Source organism: Hemiscyllium ocellatum, chromosome 12, assembly GCF_020745735.1.
Source record: "Hemiscyllium ocellatum isolate sHemOce1 chromosome 12, sHemOce1.pat.X.cur, whole genome shotgun sequence".
Lineage (NCBI taxonomy): Eukaryota > Metazoa > Chordata > Chondrichthyes > Orectolobiformes > Hemiscylliidae > Hemiscyllium > Hemiscyllium ocellatum.
In genome coordinates, this window is record NC_083412.1 from 68,418,772 (window position 1) to 68,443,244 (window position 24,473).

The 24,473-nt window shown below is 40.8% G+C and overlaps 1 protein-coding gene across 4 annotated transcripts in view; it reads right to left on the minus strand.

Moving 5' to 3' along the window:
• LOC132820815 (NXPE family member 3-like) overlaps nt 1-23,372 on the minus strand; it is a 36,102-nt gene extending 12,730 nt beyond the window's left edge. Inside the window, exons 1-3 of one of the 4 annotated variants that reach the window (XM_060833138.1) lie at nt 23,337-23,372; nt 14,442-14,618; nt 2,547-3,334 (exon numbers count right to left, since the gene is read on the minus strand). In XM_060833138.1, coding sequence (XP_060689121.1) covers nt 2,547-3,334; nt 14,442-14,558 — 905 coding nt within the window. In that variant the 5' untranslated portion in view covers nt 14,559-14,618; nt 23,337-23,372. Of the gene's footprint in view, nt 1-2,546; nt 3,335-14,441; nt 14,619-22,244; nt 22,339-22,837; nt 22,926-23,120; nt 23,207-23,336 lie in introns of those variants that run through there. The other 3 variants (XM_060833135.1, XM_060833136.1, XM_060833134.1) reach the window with 3 other exon arrangements.
• Between the last annotated feature and the right edge of the window lie 1,101 nt (nt 23,373-24,473).

Genomic DNA, 24,473 nt, shown 5'->3' on the forward strand with positions numbered 1-24,473 from the left:
AGGATTCCTCACTCTGATTTCAGAATGTACACATGGCTCGGAAGCTAGATAAAGCCAGAGTTGAATAATAAGATGTGGAGCACTTAAATGTTACTTCATGATCGTACTGGTGGGAGACTGGCATATGTGGATATCTACCTCAGCTACAGGTCAATCACTTCTGGAGAAATCAGTGTTGAGAAAGAATAGCACACTGAAACATTATATCCAGAAAGTTAATGAAATATTGAGACAAAATTAGAATTCATGAATTTTGACAATAGATTCAACTTGAAAAATTGAGTCCAGTGTGTATATATTGAAATATACAATAAAACAACCCATTGTATTTATCTCCCATCAGAGAAAAGATTTTCAAATATTACTATCTTCCAATTTTAACTTTATCCTTCTCTCTGAAATCACGATTTTCAGCATCTGGGAAACCGAAAATGGATTAATTCTAAAGTATGTGCTGTGTGTTGTTTTTCGGACAGGTCCTGGAAATATTGGAGCATGGAGAAAGTGAGGACTGCAGATGCTGGAGATCAGAGTTGAAAATGTGTTGCTGGAAAAGCATGAAGAAGGGCTCATGCCCGAAACGTCGATTCTCCGGCTCCTAGGATGCTGCCTGACCTGCTGCACTTTTCCAGCAACACATTTTCAGTATTGGAGCATGGTCTGGGATTACTTTTCTTTTAATTATTCATGGGATGTGGGCCTCTCTGACTGGGCAGCATTAATTATCTGTCCCTAGTTTCCAGACAGAAGGTGGTGACGAGCTTAGGTGGATCCATAATGACCTTATGGAGGGAATTACAGGACTTTGACCAAGTGACCGTGAAGGATCAGCAATATATTTCGAAGTCGGGATGGAAACTTGATTTGGGGGTGTTGGGGTGGCACTTGCAGCTGGTGGTGTTCCCATGTATCTGCTGTGCTTGCCCTTCTAGACAGAAGAGCCATGTGTTTGGAAGGTGCTGTCTCAGTATTTTTGATGATTTTCTGCAGTACATCATGTCAATGGTATACACAGCTGCTACTGAATGTCAGATGTGGAGGGACTTGATGACTGTGGTTGTGCAAACAATCAAGCGGGCTGCTTTGTCTTGGATGGTGTGAATCTTTGAGAGTGTTGTTGTTGACGCACTCATCCAGGCAAGTGGGGACTCAGGTGATGAGATGATTGCCACAGTATTCCTAGTTTCTGATCTGCTTTTGTCGCCATGTATTTATACAGTGAGTCCATTTGAGTTTCTATTTAGTGATAACCGCCAGGATGTTGAGAGTGGGGTTTTCAATGATGGTAATACCATTGAATATCAAGGAATGGTGGCTAGATTATCTCTTATTGGAGATGGTCATAGCATGGCATTTGTGTGGATATTGTCCTGGACACTGCCCAGATCTTGTTGCATTTGAACATAGGCTGATTCAGTACCTGAGGAATCTTGAATGGTGCTGAACATTGGCAAACATCCAATTCTGACCTCATGATGGATGGATGGCCATTGAAGAAGCAGTTGAAGAGGGACCTAGGACTCTACCCTGAGGAACTCCTGCAGAAATGTTCTGGAGCTGAGATGACTGACCTTGACCAACCTGGTCATCTTCCTATGTTACAGGTATGACTCCAACCAGTGCAGAAATTTCCCCTGATATCCATTGAGTTTTAGGTTTTCTAGGGCTCTTTGATGCCACACTCAGTCAAATGCAGCCTTGATGTCAAGGGCTGCCACTTTTACCTCATCTGAAATTCAGCTCCTTTGTCCATGTTTAATCCAAGGCTGTAATGAGGAGCTGAGTGGTCCTGACAAAACCCAAACTGGGTGTCACTGAGCAGGTTATTGCTGAGTCGGTGCTGCATGATAGCACTGTTGATGATACCTTCTATCACTTTACTGATGATCTGGAGTAGATTGATGAGGTCGTATTTGGCTGGGTTGTATTTTACCGATATTATTTGAAATGTCCTCCCTCACAGATTCAAGACAAATTAGCAACTATTATCTGCCACTCAATGTCTAACAATCATCTCCAACAGGAATTGAGTTGTACCCAGAGATTTCAATGTTTGTATTTTTAAATGGACATTTCAGAAATGATAGGTGCGATTTGATAAAACAAATGCATTGCTTCCAGATTTCAGCATGGAATCACACTAAAAGGGGGTTTGAATAATAGACAAGGGTATAACACAGAGGTGCTCAATTTCAACACATTGCCTCTTGAGGTTCACTGTCACAAGAACCTGGTAAATGTATCTGGTTCTGGTTCATGGCTCAAACACAGTACAACTTTAAAAAGCATGCTCATACTATCCTGATGTGTCGATTACTGTCATACATGTATATAGCAGCAACCATAATAAACATCCAATAAAATCTCTTAGTACAATGTTAGATCTAGTTTTTATGTTATGCCAGCTATTACAAGTGTTGCCATCATTGCGGGGTCCATGCTCTTCTGGAGACACAAACCCGAATTACAGTTGCAGATCAATATACTTGTGCCTTAATCCCAACTCAGGAGGTGAATAAACGAAAGGAATATAATCAGTAACATACCTTTGGAAGAAATGTCTTTCTTCTTCTATTAAAAGCTTCTGCTGATAACCTCCCATTGCGTGGTTGATACGAGCAGAGCAGGGAAGCTTCTTCGGTTTGTAACAGAACCAGGGCTCCCCAGTCCTGATATCAGTAAAGTTACAGAGTGGATGAGATTGAGACAAACAAAGATTACACACAGTGGTCTCGGAGACAGCTCCTGATTTGAAGGTACTTTTAAAATATACTCTCTCTGGCCGTTCCTCGCGGAGTCTTTTAAGTGCTTGGATCCCTTCACAGGGATGAACCAGTAAAACAGAGACTTCAACTTTTCCCGGCCAAGATAAAGTAAAATTGATATAGTAAATTCCATTTTGGTTGTCTATAACAGTTCCTGCTGAACCAGCCTTTAAAGCTGGGGTGTGGATCCGAGCTTGGAGATAGTCACCCCCATATTGCTTTGGGTGACCTTCAAAATCTCTCATCTGCAGCATCACTTGTAGCTGATCTCCCACATAGAAAGTCTTTGCTGAATTTAAAATTACAAAGTGAACATGTGCTGGGTCGCTGCTTTTCTGAAAGGGCACAGCAGATTTGGGGGGTGCAGGCCATTCAATCATTTTCATAAGGAACGTCCCCTCTGACCTTTCTTCAGGGGTGAAGCTGTGATTCAGGTAGCCACATTGCAATAGCCTGTCCGTCCAAAGAGATGTTTCCTTTTCCTTTAGTTGTACAGTTGTAGAATAGAATTTTGGAGATGGGTAACTCTTCCAACTTGCTTCTGTTCCCAAGATTGATTCGTTATGAGGCTGTGGAAAGTTACAATGTTTTAAAACAACAAATTTTGGAGATTTACTTAAGGTTTACTCTCCAAAACACTCCCACATTTGGCCAAGAAAGAAGAAGAACTGAAAGAGCGTCGCTCCGAAAGTTAGTGTACTTCCAATTAAACCTGTTGGACTATATCCTGGTGTTGTGTCATTTTTAACTGCTTCAGGAAAGCACAGGCACATGAAGATGATCTTAGTGAGGGTACAGCTTTGGAAATGTTAGTGTTCACAGTGAAAAGGAGAAGACCGGAACCAGAGAATATGAAATTGTCAAGTGTCAGAGGAAATTAACTTAAAATGAACAGGTTTGTTTCATTGAAGAAAGGCTGAAAAAAGAGAGAAAGAGTCAGTCAAGAGGAAAGGAGACTAAAGCAGTAGAACTGCAATAATCGATCATTCTGCTCATGCCGTGGGCCACAAAATTGATGGATGATAAAGATAATAAAGTGGTGCTGGGAACCAGAACTCCCTTGCACAACACCTTCCAATCTCATAAACTCTGTGATAATGGCCTCTTGGGAATACAATACAGGATTAGCCTGTTCAACAATTCCTCATAAGATAACCCATCTATCCTTAGTACTTAGTCTTGTAAACCTCCCCTGAACTACTTTCAAAGAATTTATGTCTTTGTGAAATAAGGAGACTGATACTCTACATAGCTCACCATATGGGGTCTCATCAATGCCCTGTATAGCGGAAGCATGATCTTCCTGATTTCGTATTCAATTTCCTAGTCATAAACAATAATATCCTTCCACATCAATTGCTGTGTCTGCATACTAATCTTTTGAGAACCATGCATTAGGACATCCAGATCCCTGAGCGTTTCTAAGGTCTGTAATCTGAGTATGGAATGAGCTGCCAGAGGAAGTGGTGGAGGCTGGTTCAATTATAACCTTTAAAAGGCATTTGGATGGGTATATGAATAGGAAGGGTTTACAGGGATGTGAGGCAAGTGGGAGTAGATTGGGTTAAAATGTCTGCTTGGGATGAATGATTTGAACCAAAGGGTCTTTTTCTGTGCTGTACATCTCTATTATTATATGACTCACTCCATTTAATTTATCAGTTTCTATTTAATTCTTCCTTCCAAAATGGTCAGTTTTACATTTTCCCACAATGTGCTCTATTTGTTGGATCTTTCCCAGTCAACTAGCCTTTCTGCATTAAGTTGTAGTTTGTTTATGCTCTCTTCACAAGCCATTTCCTCACCTAAGTGTGCCATCTTTAAATTTAGCTATCATACATTTGGTCCCATCCTCCATGTCATTTACATATGAACAGAAGAATTAGAATAGTTGTAGACCCCTCAGTCCCTCGAGACTGCTCTATCATTCAATAAGATCTTGGCAGATCTACCCTGTCCAGATGCCTCACAATTGTATATCTTTCAGTTAAGTTACCACTTACTCCTCAAAACCCCAGCAGATAGAAACACAGCCTATCAACCCTTTCCTTAGAGGACAACTAGCCCACCTTCCAGCTCCAGTAAACATCCATTGAACTGTCTACAACCACTGACATATTTATTTCAATAAGGTGACTAGTTCCCTGCACAGTATTCCAGAGGAGAAGTTCACAACAGCATGAAACCTGTTTGGGTCCTCATTTCAGACCAAATATTCATCAGCATTTCCTTGGCCAATGGTAAATGATCGACAGGCTTGGGAATCTTGAGGATTTCTTACAATGAGTTTCGCATGTGTGTGTGACTGCACCCATACTGGTGATAGCCATTAACACAGCCATTTAGAAATCCTGACCTCTTGCCATCAACCTGATTTAAATATCCTGCTGCTGCTAATGCTCGGGTTTCTCTAAGATCATTGCATACATGAGGGAGTAGCGTTTGATCTCCTGAGTCACTACAGGTGATGCTGTTTGCAGGCATTTCGATAAATTATCCAGTCCCCTTGATTTGAGGTGGAATTTGTGGCAAATCACCAAATTAAGGCTTCATATCTTTGCATTCTGGGAGCTTGAAGCTAATACAGAATGCTTTCCCCAATGAAGCTAAACTATGCAGAGTATGAACGTTCTAAGCTTAATATTGGCTTTGTGCAGTCATCGGGTGACAGTGAAAGAGATATAATATTAGCCACAGAATATTGGAGTTAAGAAATTAAAATAATCTGTCAGTCCCTTCATTCTGATTACTAACCAACAAGCTTTGCTGGAAGTTTGTACATTGGCTGTGAACATGCTTAATCTTAACAAGTGTAATGAAGGTATAGGTGCGTATTGTACTTTGAAGACAGAGAGGAAGCTGACAACGACTTAGAGAAGCACCTAGTGTGCTGAAAGATTTAAAAATGTAACATTTGGTTGACACAAACAGCTGGTGTTGTGTTGCCACGCAACAAATTCAAATTCGGCCAATCAGTTTAAATTATGCCCCAGATACCAAAATCCAATTGAATTTGAATTTTACTATTTGGGATGACATCAAATCAATGAAATGATCCTATGTTTTGGGATATAAAATTGGACATTTTGAACAGTTAGGACGAGAACACAATGAGTTCCAACAAACTGACTACCAGCCGAACAGTTCTGTGAAAGGTACCTGTCCATAAGAAATCTGTGCAGCAGAACACCAACGTCAACCAAGAGGAATCTATAGAGAAGGTTCTACATCTGAATACAATATCTGGGTTTGAAATTGATTTTGCCTTAGTTAGCAAAGTCAAGTTAACAGGATGGAGATTAAAAGGCAAGATAGAGACATATACAAGTATGTCCAAACTCTGCCACATTTTGATAGGAAAGATATCAAAACATTCTTTATTTCATTTGAAAAAAAAAGGCTTGGCAGATGGGGTGGTCTGAGGATTTATGGGTATAGCTAGTCCAGTGTAAACTGGCAGGCAGAGCTAGTCAGGTATTTGCCAAGCAGTCAGATGAGCGGTCAAGGGATTATTAAGAGGTCAAACTGGCTATTTTAAGTGCTTATGAGTTGGCACCAGAAGCGTATAGACACTGGTTCCAAAACATAAAGAACGAACCAGATCAGACTTACGTTGAGTTCGAAGAAATGAAACACAGCCATTTTGATAGATGGGTGTAGGCCTTACAGAGAGATAAGACCAATAAGGATCAAGGAGAGATTATTCTGCTGTTGGTGTTTAAAAACTCACTTCCAGAAATGATAAGAATTCACATGGAAGAACTGATAGTTCAGGAAGTGAGATGGGCAGAAGAATGAGCAGCTAAATACATATTCGTGCATAAGGCAAGCTTCCAACCAGAATTTTGTCCTGTGAGGGTTAAAATTTGAGAGAAGGGGAGATCCTACCCAACTAAGCCAAGAGTAGAGAGCACTGGTAAGTGCATGCCACAGGTTCAAAAAGAGGCCTAAACGGGAGGAAAGGAGGTGAAAATTGTCAGGTGTTTCCGCTGTGGTAAATGGGACACACTAAAGAAAGGCAATGGGGGGAAAAGATGTGGTAAAAGAAGCTAAGCCAGTGGCATTAGTGAAGTTGGTAAGGGAGACCCTAAGAAAAGCTGAAGTGCTGCAGGAGAGTGCACAGCCTAGGCAGGGACTGAGTACGGAGTTAGTGCCTGATTTCTATAAAGAATTTCCCTCTGTGGGTAAAGTTTACTCAGAAAGAACAGGGGGAGAAGGACAAGAAGTTATAAATTTGAGAGGTACAAGATCTAACCAGTATCTAAGAGTATGAGATGAGTGCATTTGCACTCTTTCTGATCTGTTACCTGAGAGTGTGTCAATTTGTGGGATTTATGGACAGAAAATTTAGCGTCCCCTATGTAAGATCAGGTTGGAGCACCACCTCAAGATTGGGGAAGTTACAGTGGGAGTGATTGACAGAATGTCAGTTCCAGGAATTCAGTTTGTTCTTGGAAATGATTTAGCAAGGCCCAAGGTGGGAGCGACACCCTTTGTTAGAGAGAAGCCCAAGGAAGACCCAGAAACCAACGGGTTAAAACAGAAATATCCTGATATTTTCCCAAATTGTGTTGTAACTAGATCCCCCTATCATAAGTCACAGTACAAATCAAAAACTAAAGAGAAAGATGGAGGAGTTGAGGTTCAGTTAGTGGACACCCTGTTTGACTTAATGTGCAGGAAAAACCTGAATGGACAGGGGTCAGACAGAAGAGTTTAGTTCTGAAAGGCTAAGGGACTTGCAAAAGCAAGACAAGACAATGAAAGATAAATCTGTGTCTGCGTACTCTGAAAAGGAGGCAGAGAATATTCCTGCGGGGTATTATCTGAAAGATCGAATCTTAAGACACAAACAAAAACCACAGCAGGTTAGTGCAGAGGAGAAATGGACTGAAATGCACCAGATTGTGTTGCCGCTAGATGACAGACAGGAGGTGTTATGGGTAGCACATGAACTGCCTGTAGGAGGTCACCTAGGGGTACGAAAGACTCAGGCTAAGGTATCAAAAACATTTGTATTGGCCTGGAAGGCACCAGGATGTGGTTAACTTTTGCCGTATGTGTCATACATGGCAAATGGTAGTCAGCCACAGGGGATAATAAAACCAGCACCTTTGTTACTAATTCCTGAATCTGAAGAACCTTTCACGTGGGTTACGGTTGATTGATTGTGTCGGTGCCCTCCTGAGAACTAAAAGTGGAAACCAGAACTTGCTAACTATAGTGAATGTGTTACCAGATTTCTGGAGGCAACTCAATTAAGGAGTATTAAGGCAAAAAGGTTGGTAGAAGAGTTAGGAGCATTCTTCATGTGGTATGGGCTACCCAGAGAGATTCAGTTAGACCAAGGGTCAAATTTTACTGCTTGGCTGTTTAAGGAGGTCAAGGATAGCTTATGATTTGGAAATGCTGGTGTTGGACTAGGGTGTCCAAAGTTAAAAATCACACAACACCAGGTTATAGTCAAACAGGTTTAATGGGAAGCACACTAGCTTTCGGAGCAACACTCCTTCATCAGGTGATTGTGGAGGGCTCAACCCTAACACATAGAATTTATAGCAAAAATTTACAGTGTGATGTAACTGAAATTATACATTGAAAAATTGATTGTCTGTTAAGCCTTTCATCTGTCAGAATACAGTGATAGTTTCACTTCTTTCATGTGTAAATGACAAAACCTTTTTTTTAAAAACATTGCATTCTTGGGTTAGCTGTTAACAATGGTGATAGCTAGACAATATGTTGTAGATTTTGCCCCCCTATGTTCTCTGTCTATGCCATGATGTTTAGATTGATTCTAATCTAAAAATTGAGATTACAGAGTTTTACATTAATTCATGCAGTTTTTGAGCTCAGAGTTCGACATGGATGCATGCAGTTTTTGAGCAAAGTACAATGTAACCCTGAAAGTACAAATTCTCCCCACAAAATATATATGTGCATGTGGGTCTTTGTGTGTGTGTGTGTGTGTCTGTCTGGGTAGGAGGTTGGGGGTTGTGAGTGTGAGAAAGTGTACGTGTGTGTAGTGAGTGCAGAGTGTCTTAAGTCTGTGAGGGTGTGTGTGTGTGTGAGTGTGGGAGTGTGTGTGTGTCTGTAAGGCTGTGTGTGGGTGTCTGTGTGCGTGTCTGTGCGTATGTGTGTCCGTGTGTATGCGTGTATAGGAGTGCCTGTGTGTGTGTGAGTGTGTGTGTGTGTAGGAGTATCTGTGAGTGTGTATAGCGCAATGGTGGTCACCTGTAATGTGACATGAACCCAAGTTCCTGGTTGAGGCCCTCCCTATGGGTACCGAACTTAGCTATCAGCCTCTACTCAGCCACTTTTCTCTGCTGCCTTCCCGAAGTCCACCTTGGAGGATGGTCACCCGAAGGTCCGAGACCGAATGTCCTGGACCACTGAAGTGTTCCCCAACTGGGAGGGAACCCTCCTGTCTGTTGATTGTTGTGCAGTGCCCATTCATACGTTATCGTAGCCTTTGCTCGGTTTCCCAAATGTATCATGCCTCCAGGCATTCTTGCCTGCAACGTAAATGATAGACAACGTTGGTTGAGTCACATGAGAACCTGCCATGTACAAGATGGGAGGTGTCCCCAGCGTAATGGTGGTATCTATGCCCACACTCTGACACATCTTGCACCGCCTACCGTGATAGGGTTGTATGGAGTTGTCCTGACAGCCGGGCAGCTTGCTACGAACAATGATCTTTTTGAGGTTTGGCGGCTGTTTAAAGGCAAGTAGTGGAGGTGTGGGGAAGGTCTTGGTGAGGTGCACATCCTCATTGATAATGTGTTGCAGGTCACGAAGTACATGGCGTAATTTTTCAGCTCCTGGGAAATACTGAACAACGAAGGGTACCCTGTCGGTTGCAGCACGTGTCTGTCTCCTGAGCAGGTCATGACGGTTCTTTGCTGTGGCACGTCGGAACTGGCGGTCGATGAGTTTGGGCATCGCCGAGTACTTCCAGGTGTCCGTCACGTTCCTCCTCATCTGAGCAGATCCGGTGTACGCGTAAGGGTTATCCATAGGGGATGGCTGTTTTCATATGTTTTTGGTGGAAGCTGGAGAAGTGTAGCATTGTGAGGTTATCTGTGGGTTTGCGGTAGAGTGTGGTGCTGAGGTGTTCATCCTTGATGGAGACGCATGTAACCAAGAGTGAGACAGATAGTCGAGAGTAGTTCATGGTGAGTTTGATGGTGGGATGAAACTTGTTGATGTCATTGTGTAGTTTTATCAATGACTCCTCACCATGGATCCAAAGGAAGAAAATGTCGTCAATGTACCTGGCGTACAATGTTGGTTGGAGATCATGCATAGAGAAGAAGTCTTGTTCGAACCTGTGCATAAACATTTTGGCATACTGGCGTCCAAATTTGATCTCCATGGCTTTTCCGTGTGTCTGGATGAAGAACTGGTTGTCAAAGGTGAAGAGGTTGTGATCGAGGATAAAGCAGATGAGTTGTAGGATGGTGTTTGGAGATTGGCAGTTGTTGGTGTTGAGTACTGAGGCAGTTGCCGCGATGCCATCATTGTGGAGGATGCTGGTGTAGAGTGTAGAAACGTCCAATGTGACAAGGAATGTTCCCGATTTGACTGGCTCGTGGGTACTGAGTTTCTGTAAGAAATCCGTAGTGTTGCGACAGAAGCTGGAGACCCCTTGTACAATAGGTTTCAAGATGCCTTCCACATGTGAAAGGCGTAACAGACAATCAATTTTTCAATGTATAATTTTAGTTACATCACACTGTAAATTTTTGCTATAAATTCTGTGTGTTAGGATTGAGCCCTCCACTATCACCTGATGAGGAGCGACACTCCGAAAGCTTCCAATTAAACCTGTTGGACTATAACCTGGCGTTGTGTCATTTTTAAGGATACCGTAGGTATAGAGCACTTTAAATAAAACGCGTATCATCCTGAATCTCATGGATCTTTGGAAAGGTGGTATCAGAACTTGAAGACCATGTTGACAGCATACTGTCAGCATTACCTGAACGATTGAGATAAAGGCATACCATTTATGCTGTTTGTCATTAGAGATGCTCCATACAAATCTACTCAGTTTACTCACTTCAAGTTAATATTCGGAAATAAAGTGAGAGGCCCTTTGAAATTAATTAAAGCAAAGTTGACAGGGCCAAAAACAGAGATCTTTCACTGAGCTTATGTATCAGAGGTGAGGGAGAGATTAAATCGAGCAGGTGAGTTAGCTAAACAGCATCTAAAGAGGGCACAGCATAGAATGAAGCAGGTGGCAGTTCAAAACACTGAGACTCGGACGCTTTCCTGAGGGGATGATGTGTTACGACTCTTACCAATGATAGGACATCACTTCAAAGCCAGGTTTAGTAGTCCCTATCAAATTGAAAAAAGGTTAAGTCAGGAGAACTATTTAGTAAAGATGCCAAATAGAAGAAACAAGTATTGGGTATGTGTGTGAATGTGTTGAAACCATATTAACCTAGAGAGAAAGAATTGGAGAAACAAGAGTTAGTTACAGCCCCGCAGAGTGAGGAATGAAATCCAGATGTTGTGGATTTTAAGATGTGTCAAAATATGTTCAAAAATGAAGAGGCCCTTGAGAGGAGCGGGATATGCAAGTATCTGTCTGAATGCAGTTGAAAGATTTGTTACTGCAGTATAAAGACATTTGTAGGAATCAGATGGGGAGGACTAATGCTATTGTACATGAAGTAGATGGAGGGAATACTGTTCTGATAAAACAACACACCTAATGGCTTAATCGATTTAAAGCCAGACAGCTTCAGAAGGAGGTGGTGGCCATGCCCAACAAGGATATCAATGAACCGACCCGGAGTGAATGGAGTTCACTGATTGTCTTAGTTCCCAAACCAGATGTGACACAACGAATTTGTGTTGATTATCAGAAATTCAATGCTGTTACAAAATCAGACTCATATCCAATACCCAGATTGGAGGACTGTATCGAGAAAGTTGGACAAGCCAGTTACATCACCAAATTGGACTTACTATGTGGTCACTGGCAGAAACCTTTATCAGAGACACCAAAATAAATTTCTGCATTTGTAACCCCAAATGGACTATATCAATTGTAATGAAGAATGCACCCACCATATTCCAATGACTCATGAACAGAGTTGTGGCTGGGTTAACAAACTATGCAGTCTATTTGGATGTGGTAGTGACCTTCAGTAATTCCTGGAAAGATCACATGGTACAGTTGGCAGAGGTCTTTGCAAGACTACGAGAAGTAAAACTGTTAATAAACTTAAACAAAACTGAATTTGCAAAAGCAGAGGTGATATTCTTGGGATATAACATCGATCATGGAAGGTTAACCCCATGGAATGCAAAGACGTAGGCCATCGAGAAATTTCCATGACAAACCTTGAAAATTCTTGGGACTCAGCGCATTCGATCAGAAGTTTGTTCCAAATCTCAGAGTGTAGTGGCACCGTTAACTGATTTGCTGAAGAAGAGCGCAAAGTTTCAGTGGACAGAACTATGCCAGGAGGCATTCAACATTTAAAAGCAATATGAACCACCCCACCAGTTTTAGCTACATCAAACTTTTCGATACCCTTCAAAGTTACCATCGATGCTAGTGACATAGGGGTTGGAACTGTACTGCTATAGGAAGATAATGTTGGGATTTAACTGATAGTTGGTTACTTTTCAAAGAAACTCAACATCCATCAGAGGAAATACTCCATGATCGAAAAAGAACTATTGAGTTTGATACTGTCCTTTCAAACTTTTAATATGTACGTCATGAACAACGTGTCAGAGACGATTGTGTACACAGATCACAATCCTCTTACATCCTTGGAATGCTTTAATGGCATGTATATGAGACTATTTCATTGGAGTCTTATGTTACAGACTTTTAATTTACAAATCGTCCATGTTGCAGGTCGTAAGAAAGTAATTGCAGATGCGTTATCGTGGATTCAACTTATAAAGTATAGATGAGATTTGTATCTATTCAATGTTGTATATATCTGGAAAGAGGAGAAAGTGAGGACTGCAGATGCTGGGGATCAGAGCTGAAAATGTGTTGCTGGAAAATTGTAGCAGGTCAGGCAGCATCCAAAGAACAGGAGACTAAGCCCTGAAGAGGGGCTTATGCCCGAAACGTCAATTCTCCTGTTCCTTGGATGGTGCCTGACCTGCTGCGCTTTTCCAGCAACACATTTATATCTGGAAAGAAGTTAATATGAACTTAAATTACAGTCATATGTATGTCACGGTAATGTAGTTAAAGAATAGAAAAAAAATGAAGTCATCTTTTCATTAGGGATGGCACAATGGCTCAGTGTTTAGCACTGCTGCCTCACAGCACCAGGGTCCCAGGTTTGATTCCAGCCTCGGATGACTGTCTGTATGGAGTTTGCACATTCTCCCTGTGTCTGCGTGGTTTCCTCCGGGTGCTCTGGTTTCCTCCCACAGTCCAAAGATGTGCAGATCAGGTGAATTGGCCATGCTAAATTGCCCCATAGTGTTAGGTCAATTAGTCAGAGGGAAATAGATCTGGGTGGGTTATGCTTCGGAGGGTCGGTGTGGACTGGTTGGGCCGAAGGGCCTGTTTGCGCACTGCAGGGAATCTAATCATTATGGTTCATTTTTTCTCAAGGGGGAGGTGTTATAAATGTGTAGGTTTGTACTGTGCCTTTAAGAGAGAGAGGAAGCTGGCAAGGACTTAGTGTGCTAAAAGATTTAAAAACATAATGTTTGTTTGACACAAATAGCTGGTGCTCTGTTGCCATGGAACAAAAAACTAATTCAAGTTCAGCCAATCCATTTAAGTTATGCTCCAGATACAAAAATCCAATCGAATTTGAGTTTTACTGTTTGGATACCATCAAACCAATGAAATAACATGATGTTTTGGGGTATAAATTTGGACATTTTGAACAGTTAGGAGGAGAACAGCAACGAGTACAAACAAACAGATTGCTAACTGAATAGCTCCCTGAAAGAAGAGAGCTATTCAGTCTCTCTATCAATAAGAAATCTGTGCAGCAGAACACCAAAGTCAACTGAGAGGAATCTATAGAGAATCTATAGTGAAGACTGTACCTGGATTTGAAATTGATTTTGCCGAAAATTTAAGAAGGAATTTATTGGACGAGTATTGTGGAGCGATAGGTAAAAGATAGGTCTAAGAGAAAGGAGCTGTCAATAGCTGTTGTTTTTCTCTTCTCTGTTGGACTTAAAGAATAAAACTGTTCATTTTTACTTTAAGTATTGAGCTCTGGGACAGTTCTTTGCTCCTCGAAATTGACTAGATTACGGCGCGAGGTAAGTTCCTCTGTGTGTCAGGTTTAAATTAGCAGAGGGGTTTACACCATGTTGTAACACAAGAGTAATCCTTCATTGTACAGCTGGTCAATATTTACTGTTGAGAAACAAACATGAACAATAGCTATCTGAGCAACATATTAGATCGAGCAGCTGCCAATGAAATTAGACCCACTGTACTGCATGTTCCTTCAGGAGAAGAGGAAATCAAAGAAAACGTGAGTGAAAGTTGGACAGAAAGGGAAATTTTAGAAGCTACAAAAAATCCCAAACCTTGTGCCATTTTCTATTTGCAACATACAGTTAGCAAAAACAAACATCATATTTTTAGACTTTGTAATTTCAAGCCTTGCTTAAATTTCAGCTTATTATGAGCATCTTCTTTATCATACTACACACCATTATGAGAATAAGGTTCAGAATTATCCACAATGATGCTGTCAGTGCCAACAATCCAAAAAGGAAATGGAATGTGGAGTAGGTCTGGGAGGAGTCTTTAGTTACTCGTTTATCCATACTTGGAGCTGATCGTTCACCAGTATTACCAATCAATCCGATTCTGTCTGTTTATTAAATCTACAATAATAACAAAAGAAAGAAAATTACTGAAAGAAACTGGAGAATATTCTTGCCATCGAAATTCATACCTAAGTTTTCAGTTTGTTTGTAAAGATACATTAACAAAGGAGCAACAATTCTGCTAAAGGCAAATAGCAGAATTACAACAAAACAGAGGACAAGAGAGAAATGAATAGAGGTAAATGCCAACTATATCAGTTACCAAGCATATGTTGCAGATGTTAGCTCATTGCTTTTATCCCATTGACATGCCAATTCAATGTTTCGCTATTTACTTAGAGTTATGAGAGCAGGAGAAGGGGAGAGAAGACTCAAATAAAACCAAACTATGGTAGATGCTGGAATCCTGAAGGAAACATGGAAACTGGTGCGGAAAACCTAGACGTCTGGCAGCATCTGGGCAGAGAGACACAGAGTTACTGTTTCAATTCTGATATGAGTTTTCTACAGAACGTCTCAATCATACATGGTCATCTCGAAACTTGATCATTTCCTCAACTTGTTTATTTAACCGAGTACAGAATCATCACTTGGATTTTTTTATATAGTGGGTATATATTAGAACCATTGACCGCTAAGAGATGTTGGTTAGATTCTCTTTCATTGTCTAGTGCTTGGTGTGGTGCAAATGTTGCAGCCACTGATCAGTGTAAATCTGGAAATTGTCCAACTCTAGCTGTATATGTACATAGACTACAATAGGACCTGAGGAGGTCCAAAAGGTGTTGAATAGTGTCCAATCAGTAGTGAACATCCCCACTTATGATCTCATAATGCAAGGAAATTCAATGACCATTACTGTACCTTTTTGACAGCGCTCATTATTTTTCTTTGACACTGTGTACTACCATGTGGATACTGTGAGGGGGCCTGTACACAACTCCCACAATGACTTCTTATCTTTTATCATTCCTTATTTCTGCCCAGACTGCTTCTATGTCCTGACTTCGTGAATTTATTTTATTCCTCTCTATTGTACTAACATCACCTTTAAATGAACAGAGCCATTCCTCTACCCTTTGTGAGCATCTTGTCTTTCCCAAATGTCCCATACACTTCAATATTCAAGTCCCAATCTAAGTCATCCTGCATCCATGTCTTACTTATAGCCACTAGATTGTGCTTATTTATCTTAATTTGTGCGACTCATTCATCTTTCTTTTCATATGCACTGCCTTAAGTTTTGTCCATTTATTATTTTTGTAACCTCTTGTCTTATATATATATCTGTATATGTGTGTGTGTGTGTGGTTTAATGGGATCCCCTCTTCATCTTCCAGGACAATGTGATAAACTCAGGGATAGCCAGCCTTTGCTAAATGCCGTTATGCAAGTGTATCTTGCCTCGGTGTGGAGACCAAAGCAGTATGCAGTAGCTGAGGATAGTCTCACCATATCCTATACAATTGTAATATTATTTATGCATATATTCCAGGTTCTTTGTAATAAAGATTGTCATATAAATTGCTTTCTAGGTTGTTTGTTACTTTGTAGCTCCATATAATTTGAGCTATTACAATGAAATATTGCCCCCATCTCCATCATATTCCTTTTCATTAGCCTCACTCCCTAGTTGAGTAGGCTCCTGTACCATAGTACCCTGGTTAGTTTTCTGATCACTCTCATCCACTCAGGTAAAATGAATCATTTTGACCTTTTGGTACGGAACCTTGGCTCTCCTTTTCCTCCTGGCTGGCGGTTATACACTCCTATTCCATGATTTGGAGATGCCGGTGTTGGACTGGGGTGTGCAATGTTAAAAATCACACAACATCAAGTTATAGTCCATCAGGTTTAATTGGAATCACTAGCTTTCGGAGCGCTGCTCCTTCATCAGGTGGTTGTTGGACTATAACCTGGTGTTGTGTGATTTCTAACCTCTAATTCCAGATGACAAATTGAATCTGAGCCAATTCTTAATCTTTAGTGTTTAATTCCCTCTTGGAACAAAGTTTAAGGTAACTTTCCCTCTTTATGATACCATGTAATCTCCGAACCTCATTCTCTAAGTTACAATTCCGATCTAGTGTTCATTACACTGTAAGCATTGCTGCGGATGTGATTTCCGAGGATTGCAGTGCTCTCAACAATATCCCACATAAAACTATAGTTTGATTGCAGAAGATCGCCATTCAGCCCATTTGCTTTGTGCCATCTCGACAACTTTCCCTTTATCCCAACATTTTTCTGCGATTTAGATGGCTGTGCAATTCCATCTTGGTTCCACATTATTCTCGATTTTGAGGGTCCATATACAACCACTATTATCATTTTCTGCCCTATGGTATTTCTTCGCTCAGCTCATACACATTCTACTTCATCAGAGTGAATATCTTTCCTCATAACTGCATTAATTTCCTTTCTAATCACCAGTGCTACCCATCTCCTTTCCCTTTCTGTCTGCCATTTAAAAGTAAAAACCCCTGGATATTCACTTCCCATTCCTTTCAACCATGTCTCTACAACACCCACTAGATCATACCCATTTACAGTAGTTCTATTTGCATCCCTAAATCCAGACACCAGATCTTAAGGCTTGTCTTTTTAGTATTCTTAGTCCTGTTCACAATGGCCCTGCTTGATTCCAGCCTTTGAAATCTCTTCATATCACCTTTCATATTTCCCATTTTCTCCTCTGTTTAGTCCTTATTTCCGGGTTATTTATATCCCTGTCTTGGATTTTATCTTTCAGTTTAAACCTCCCTAACTACATTCTCAAATACTTTCTTGAGGGAATCAGTTCTGATCTTGTTCAGGGACATTCTATTTAGAATGTACGTTCCTCAGAACAATCCTAATGCCTTAGGAATCTGAAACACACACTGTCACCACGTCTCCAGTAGAGTGTTCATCTGATTTATCCTGCTGTTTCTGCTCTGATTAGTAAGTGGCATTGAAAGTAATTCTGAGACCACTACCTTTGAGGTCCTATTTTTTAACTTGCTTCTTAACATCGTCTATTCTGCTGTTTGAAACACATCCTTTTTATTACTTCAGTCAGCATGACCAATGTGTACCATGACCACTAACTGTTCACCCTTCGATTACTGAATGCCCTCTAGATGTACTGAGACATGACTCTAGCACAAGGGAGGCATCCTGGAGTCTCACTTTTGGCAACAAAACTGTCTGTTCTTCTTACTTTTAAATTCCCTATTACTACTACATTTCTCTTTTCCGTGCATCGCAGTTTAAACTCAAATAATAATAATGATAATAATAATAATTAACAATTCTAGGGCCCATCTGCCCTGGAACTCTGAACCAATGGCTACAATAGTACTATGAAATGATATTTTAAAGTCAATTGTGAATTGATTAAAAATTGCAAGTCTTTGCGCATGTTAGTAGCTCATTATGGGTAGGGCAGGATGTCAAACTGATTCTACAAGTTTATCATGTTTGTGAAATAGAACATAGAACATAGAACAGAGAAAAATACAGCACAGTACGGGCCCTTTGGCCCTCGATGTTGCGCCGACCCAAGCCCACCTAACTACACTAGCCCACTATTCTCCATATGCCTATCCAATGCCCGTTTAAATGCTCATAAAGAGGGAGAGTCCACCACTGCTACTGGTAGGGCATTCCATGAACTCACGACTCACTGAGTAAAGAATCTACCCCTAACATCTATCTTATACCTACCTCCCCTTAATTTAAAGCTGTGCCCCCTCATAATAGCTGACTCCATACGTGGAAAAAGGTTCTCATGGTCAACCCTATCTAAACCCCTAGTCATCTTGTACACCTCTATCAAGTCACCCCTAAACCTTCTTTTCTCCAATGAAAACAGCCCCAAAGTGCCTCAGCTTTCCTCATACCATCTTCCTACCATACCAGGCAACATCCTGGTAAACCTCCTCTGCACCCGTTCCAGTGCCTCCACATCCTTCCTTTAGTATGGCGACCAAATGTTGTGGATTGTAATAGAAAATGTGCTGCCTTTCCTTTTACACTCATTTAGAATGATCTAAGCTATTGAAATCCTCACTAATCTATTTCTGGCACCAAAGTATGAGGTTGAGCTCACATTCTTTCTATGCCTGTGACCATGATGGATGATCAACGTTTTCACTCTTGAAATGTTGAAAGTTCTTATTTAAAAATTGAATGCGAGTAAAACTCAGCAGTTTTGACCACACCCGTGAGGACAGAAAGAGTTCATCTGAGTTTCATCTGGAGCTCCTTTTGAGATGCTTATCTTGCAATACCATGCATGTTTCAGACGAAAGTCAGCATCAGGGTCAGACTTGATCATGCAGAAAAACACAAATTAGCTAATGTAAATGTTTAGAGCAAATGTTTTTTTTTCTAGGCTCACTCCACAACTGAACACAATATATTTTAAATGTGACCAGGTTGTGTGCCAGATCAAATTATACATGTTTCACAGGGTTTGAGCTTTAGGGAGATGCTGAATAGACTGGGGCTATTTTCCTTGGAGTGCCGGAGGCTGAGGGATGACCTTAGAGAGGGTTATAAAATCATGAGGGACATGGATAGGGGAAATAGATGTCTTTTCCCGGGAATGGAGGAGTCGAAAACTAGAGGGCATAGGTTTAAGATGAGAGGGGAAAGAATTAAAAGGAACTTACGGGATAAATTTTTAACACAAAGGGTGGTGCATGTATAGAGTGAGCTGCCGGAGAAAGTGGTGGAGGCTGGCAAAATTATGACATTTAAAAGGCACCTGGCTGGGCATATGAATAGGAAGGGTATAGAGGGATATGTGACAAATGCTGGTAAATGGGATTCAATTTATTTAGGATGCATGGTTGGTCAGGATGAATTGGACTGAATGGTCCATTTCTGTCTTGCATATCTTTATGACTCTACAACTGTAAATCTTTTCTCAACCATCTCCAGTTTAGTAATATCCTTCTTATAACAGGGCAATCAGAACTGCACACAGTACTCCAGAAAAGGCCCCACATGTCTTGTACAACCGCAGCATGTCATTCCAATTCCGATACTCAAAGGACTAAGCAATGAAGACAAGTATGCTAAATGCCTTCTTAACCACCCTGTTGACCAGTGATGCAAATATCAAAGAATTATGTACCTGAACCCTGAGGTTTCTCTGATCAAAAGACTACCAATGGCCCTATCATTACAGCACAACCTCAATTACCTGAACATCAATTATCCAAATTTCGGATTATCCAAACAAGATCTCAAGGTCCTGCAAAAATGACATGAGACAACACAACATTCAGTTATCAGTTAAAGCACCCTATGGTGTGCATTGCCAGATGACCGAGAAATGTTTGATAACCAGTACACAAGTCACCACTTGTTTACAACAAAATTTATCTGAACAATCAGTTATCTGAACAAAGTACTCCCTGCCTGTCTCGTTCGGATAATCAAGGTTGTCCTGTAATTGCATCGTTTTAGATAATGAACAATGTATTTTTATTAACACAAAAAATTGCTTAAGCCAAGAGCTGGTGGAAATCGGACTAAGTTTCAGACAGATGATAACCAAAAAGAGAGACATGTCCAGAGTTTTTTTTAACAATAATTTGTGGAATGTGTGTGTTGCTGACTGGCCAGTATTCATTGCTCATCCTTAGTTGCCTTTGAGAAGATGGTGATGAGCTGCTACCTTGAACCACAGCAGACCACCTGCTGTGGGTTGATTCACAATACACAGAAGGAGGGAATTCCATGGTTTGGACCCAGTGACAGTGAAGGAAAGGCAATATATGGCATCGGTGGAAAGGAGTAGGAATGCAGTCTCACATAAACAGAACCCTGGATCAAGGAATGCCCAAAAAATTTGAATGCCTCAATCAGGCTGTCAACTATCATGATGACACTAAGGATTCCTAATCTCATTTTAGGGTAAGACTTGTATACTTAATAGTAACGTCCTGGTCAGTTTTGCTGAAAAAGAAGAGACCTTGCTGTGCCAGTTCATAGTTCCTTGAAAGTGGAGTCACAGTTAGATAAGATAGCGTTTTGTATGTTTGTCTGTACTGGTCAGTGCATTGAGTATAGGAATTGGGAAGCCATATTACATTTGAACAAGCTTTGATTAGGCCACATTTGGAATATTGTGTGCGGTTCTGGTCTCCTTCCTATCGGATGGACGTTGTGAAACTTGAAAGGGTTCAGAAAAGATTTACAAGGATATTGCCAGGGTTGGAGAATTTGAGCTATAGGGAGAGGCTGAAAGCACTGTCCTAATGAGAAACTGCAAATGTACCATTCGGGTCTGACAGAAGGGTATAAAAATTGAATGTGCGGGGAATTATTCAAGCAGAGGATAGGATAGGAAAGAGGATAGCCTGATCAACTATCAAAATGAGTTACAGAACAGGATGATTTGAGCAGCCAATCTTATCCCTAAGAAACCGAGCAACATGATTTTATATATACACAGCAGCAGACACCTTCACGAGGAGCTTAAATTGACATTAATTTATACACAAACCGGTATGGATTAATAAGAATGATACTTCTGTTCTCATCCTATCTGCTGTTGTTCTCAGACAAGTCAGACCACAGACTCGACCCCGGCTTAATAGACAATAAACCGGTTTGTTTTAATTTTAATGAAGTGAAATGATCTTCTGCTGAAACATCGGCCTGTGATACTGCAAATTTAGCTTTAACAAAGAAACAGAAGAGTATTAACAAAGGCAATGAAGATCAAAAGAAGAATAAATCAAACAATCTACTTATAAATTCAAAGATTGTTAAATACACATTAACCCCAAAACATACTTTTGGAAATTGAAAAGAAAGGAAAAGTGCTGCTTTACACAAGAAGTTCTGAAGAAGTTGCTGAATTCACTTTCTCTCTCTTCACAGATACTGCTAAACTTGCTGAGTTTTCCAGCCATTTCTGTTCACTTCCGGCACAACTGCTATGTAATGAAGTGGAGAGTGTGTTGCTGGGAAAGCACAGCAGGTCAGGCAGCATCCGTGGAGCAGGAGAATTGACATTCCTGATGAAGGGCTTATGCCCAAACGCCGATTTTCCTGTTGCTCAGATGCTGCCTGACCTGCTGTGCTTTTCCAGCACCACACTCTCCACTCTGATCTCCAGCATTTGCAGTCCTTGCTTTCTCCTGCATTTTAATGAAACAAGAGTCACTTCTGGTGGAAAGACCGATAGCATTCAAAGAGAAATTCCAACGTAATTGTGTGTAATGACATCTCCAAACAGATTGATTTGAAAATATCACCCTACACTGCGCCCACTTCCTCTTTAACAACCAGCAGAGGTAGTGCTACTACCACCTGCTGTGTGCTAACATTTCTGAACAGGATGATTCGATAATATATGAACAATCTAGCAGCGAAGGCTAGTTGCATGCAGAAGCCACAACAGGGCACATGACTCTCGACATGACTCTATCCTCATTAAGAGATATACTCCCAAAGTGTAGCAGGATTAAACCAACACATCTTTTAACGTAAAGTTCCTACAAACGGGCCATTTCCACAATAACCTCCCAGCTGCTGGCGACAGGTTAAAAAATAACTAAACCTGAAAATAATTTTAAAATTAATTGAGCACAATGTATTTTAATGACCCATCGCACAACAACATTGCTGGCTGGCCAACATTATCCAGAGTTGACTCAAAGAAATAGTTACTCCGCTCACAGTGTAATTGAGGTGTACGTTCCTCAACATTATTAACGATTCGACTTGTCCTTATTTGTTCCCTTCTGTTTAAACTCTTCCATTTCTGAATTAATTCTCATGAATTTATTGAGAAAACCAATTCACCATTTTTAAAGGTAGTAACATTTTTCACTTCGATAATTTTTGAAAGTGTACATAGTCACAACTGGGAAGGATTGACCTGCCCCACGGATCTTTTTCACATCTACCACCAGCTTTCCAACAGATTTCATTCTGTTCTGAAGAGGGGTCACGGGGATCGAAACGCTGACTCTGCTTTCTCTGCACAGATGACACCAAACCTGCAGAGTTTCTCTTGCAATTTTTGTTCCAGTTTCCCATTTCCTTCTCACTTCTTTCACTCTCCTGGATTCAATCTATTAATGTACACTGCTCAGAGTTTGGTTTTTCAGAGTACATTCAGTTCTGTCAAAACACTTCGATAAATGAATTCAGAATTGCTGTACGTCAGTAACCAATTTATACAAATTGATTCATAAGACCATAAGATTCCTGCTGATGGTGGACCCAGCAGTTCCGCGTCCCTCATTGAGATCCACACCAGCACTTACCGCTGTGTGATGAGTTTTGCTTTTCGCCCGAGGGAGAGCAGGCTCCACTCCGATCGATGTCGATGGGAAAGTCGGTGGGATATGCAATGTTCATAAAGTGTAAACCATTAGAAGATAATAGTTATCACACGAAGGATTCCCGAAGTCATAAACCTATTATTATCCGTTCAAAGTTGTATATCTGCTGGTATATCTCTCATTCACAGAAAGAAACGGAAATACATTTCAACACAAATAAAAGAAGATTTTGAGGCATTCTACCCATTTTGAAAAAGCTGCTTACTTTGCGTTTACTCAGGAGCCCACGGCGACATACCGTTCAGGGAGAGAACGAATCCGAGGAAGAAACCTGGCAAATGTTTGCTCAAGAATAACTTGTATAAAATAAAAGGAAAATTGCTGAATAAACTCTGCTCTATGGCATGGTCAAACAATAAATATGTAAATGAGTAAGTGTTATTTTCACAAGTTGTGGTTATGGCAGGCTGAGCATTGTTACCTGGGCTATGGCATTGATCTTATAAAGGAGCTGGCTGGAACCTCAAGGAAAGTGACTCGGTGTGAAAAGGCGGGTACCTATTTTGTGTCTTGCGTAATCATCGTGCATAAACCAATTTAGAGTTAGCGAAGGAATTTTGTTGGGGTGTAGTCACTGTTTCAGTTAATGTCTGACACTGCTGCATGGTTGGGCGGGAATAAATGTCGCAGTATCATGGTGATGGGGCAATCCAATTATAAGGGCAACAGATTCTGGGGCAACAAACAAGACTCCAGATGATATGTTACCTCCCTGGTTCTCCAGTCAAGGACATTTCAGAGCAGTTACAGGACATTCTGAGATGAGAGGGTGAACAGCCAAGTGGTCATGGTATACATCAGTAACAAACAGATGTTGGACTGATTCAATACATATTTTTCCTTCTATCCTCAGAAAGGAGGATGCCTCAACATTGCAAATATGTTGTGGAAAACAGAGTATAGTGATAAGGTGGAACCGTTGGAAATCAGTAATACTAGGGAAATGGTTTTGGGAAATTGTTGGGATTAATGTCCAATAAATTCTCCAGGCTGAATAATTCAGTCCTCAGAAGTAGCCTGAAAAATGATGCTTTGGTGGTCATCTTTCAAAATTCTTATGGATTGGGGGCTAGCTAATGTGACCTCTCAATTTTGAAAATAAAGTCGAGAGAAAACAGGGAACAACAAGCCACTTGGCCTGACATTGATAGTGGGGAAAGTGCTAAAGTCCATTATAAAAGATTCAGTGGCTGATACTTGGAAAACAGGGAGAGGGTCAGACACAGTCAGAATGGACTTTGGATAGGGAAGTCATGTTTGACAAATTTACTGGAATCTTTCAATGATTTAACGCATGGATTTGATAAGGGGAAGCCAGTGAATGTGGTTTACTTGAAGTTTCAGAAGGCTTACAATAATGTCCAATAAAAGAGGTTCACAAGTAATATTAGAACACATGTGATTGGCTGTAGTGTACGGATATGAAGAGAGAACTGGAAGGCAGATAGAAAACAAAAAGCAGGAATAAATTAAGCTTTTTCCAAGTGGAAAGTACTGAATCATGGAGTAACACAGAACAGTGTTTGATCTATGTTGGAGTTGTGAGACCGATTTCTTA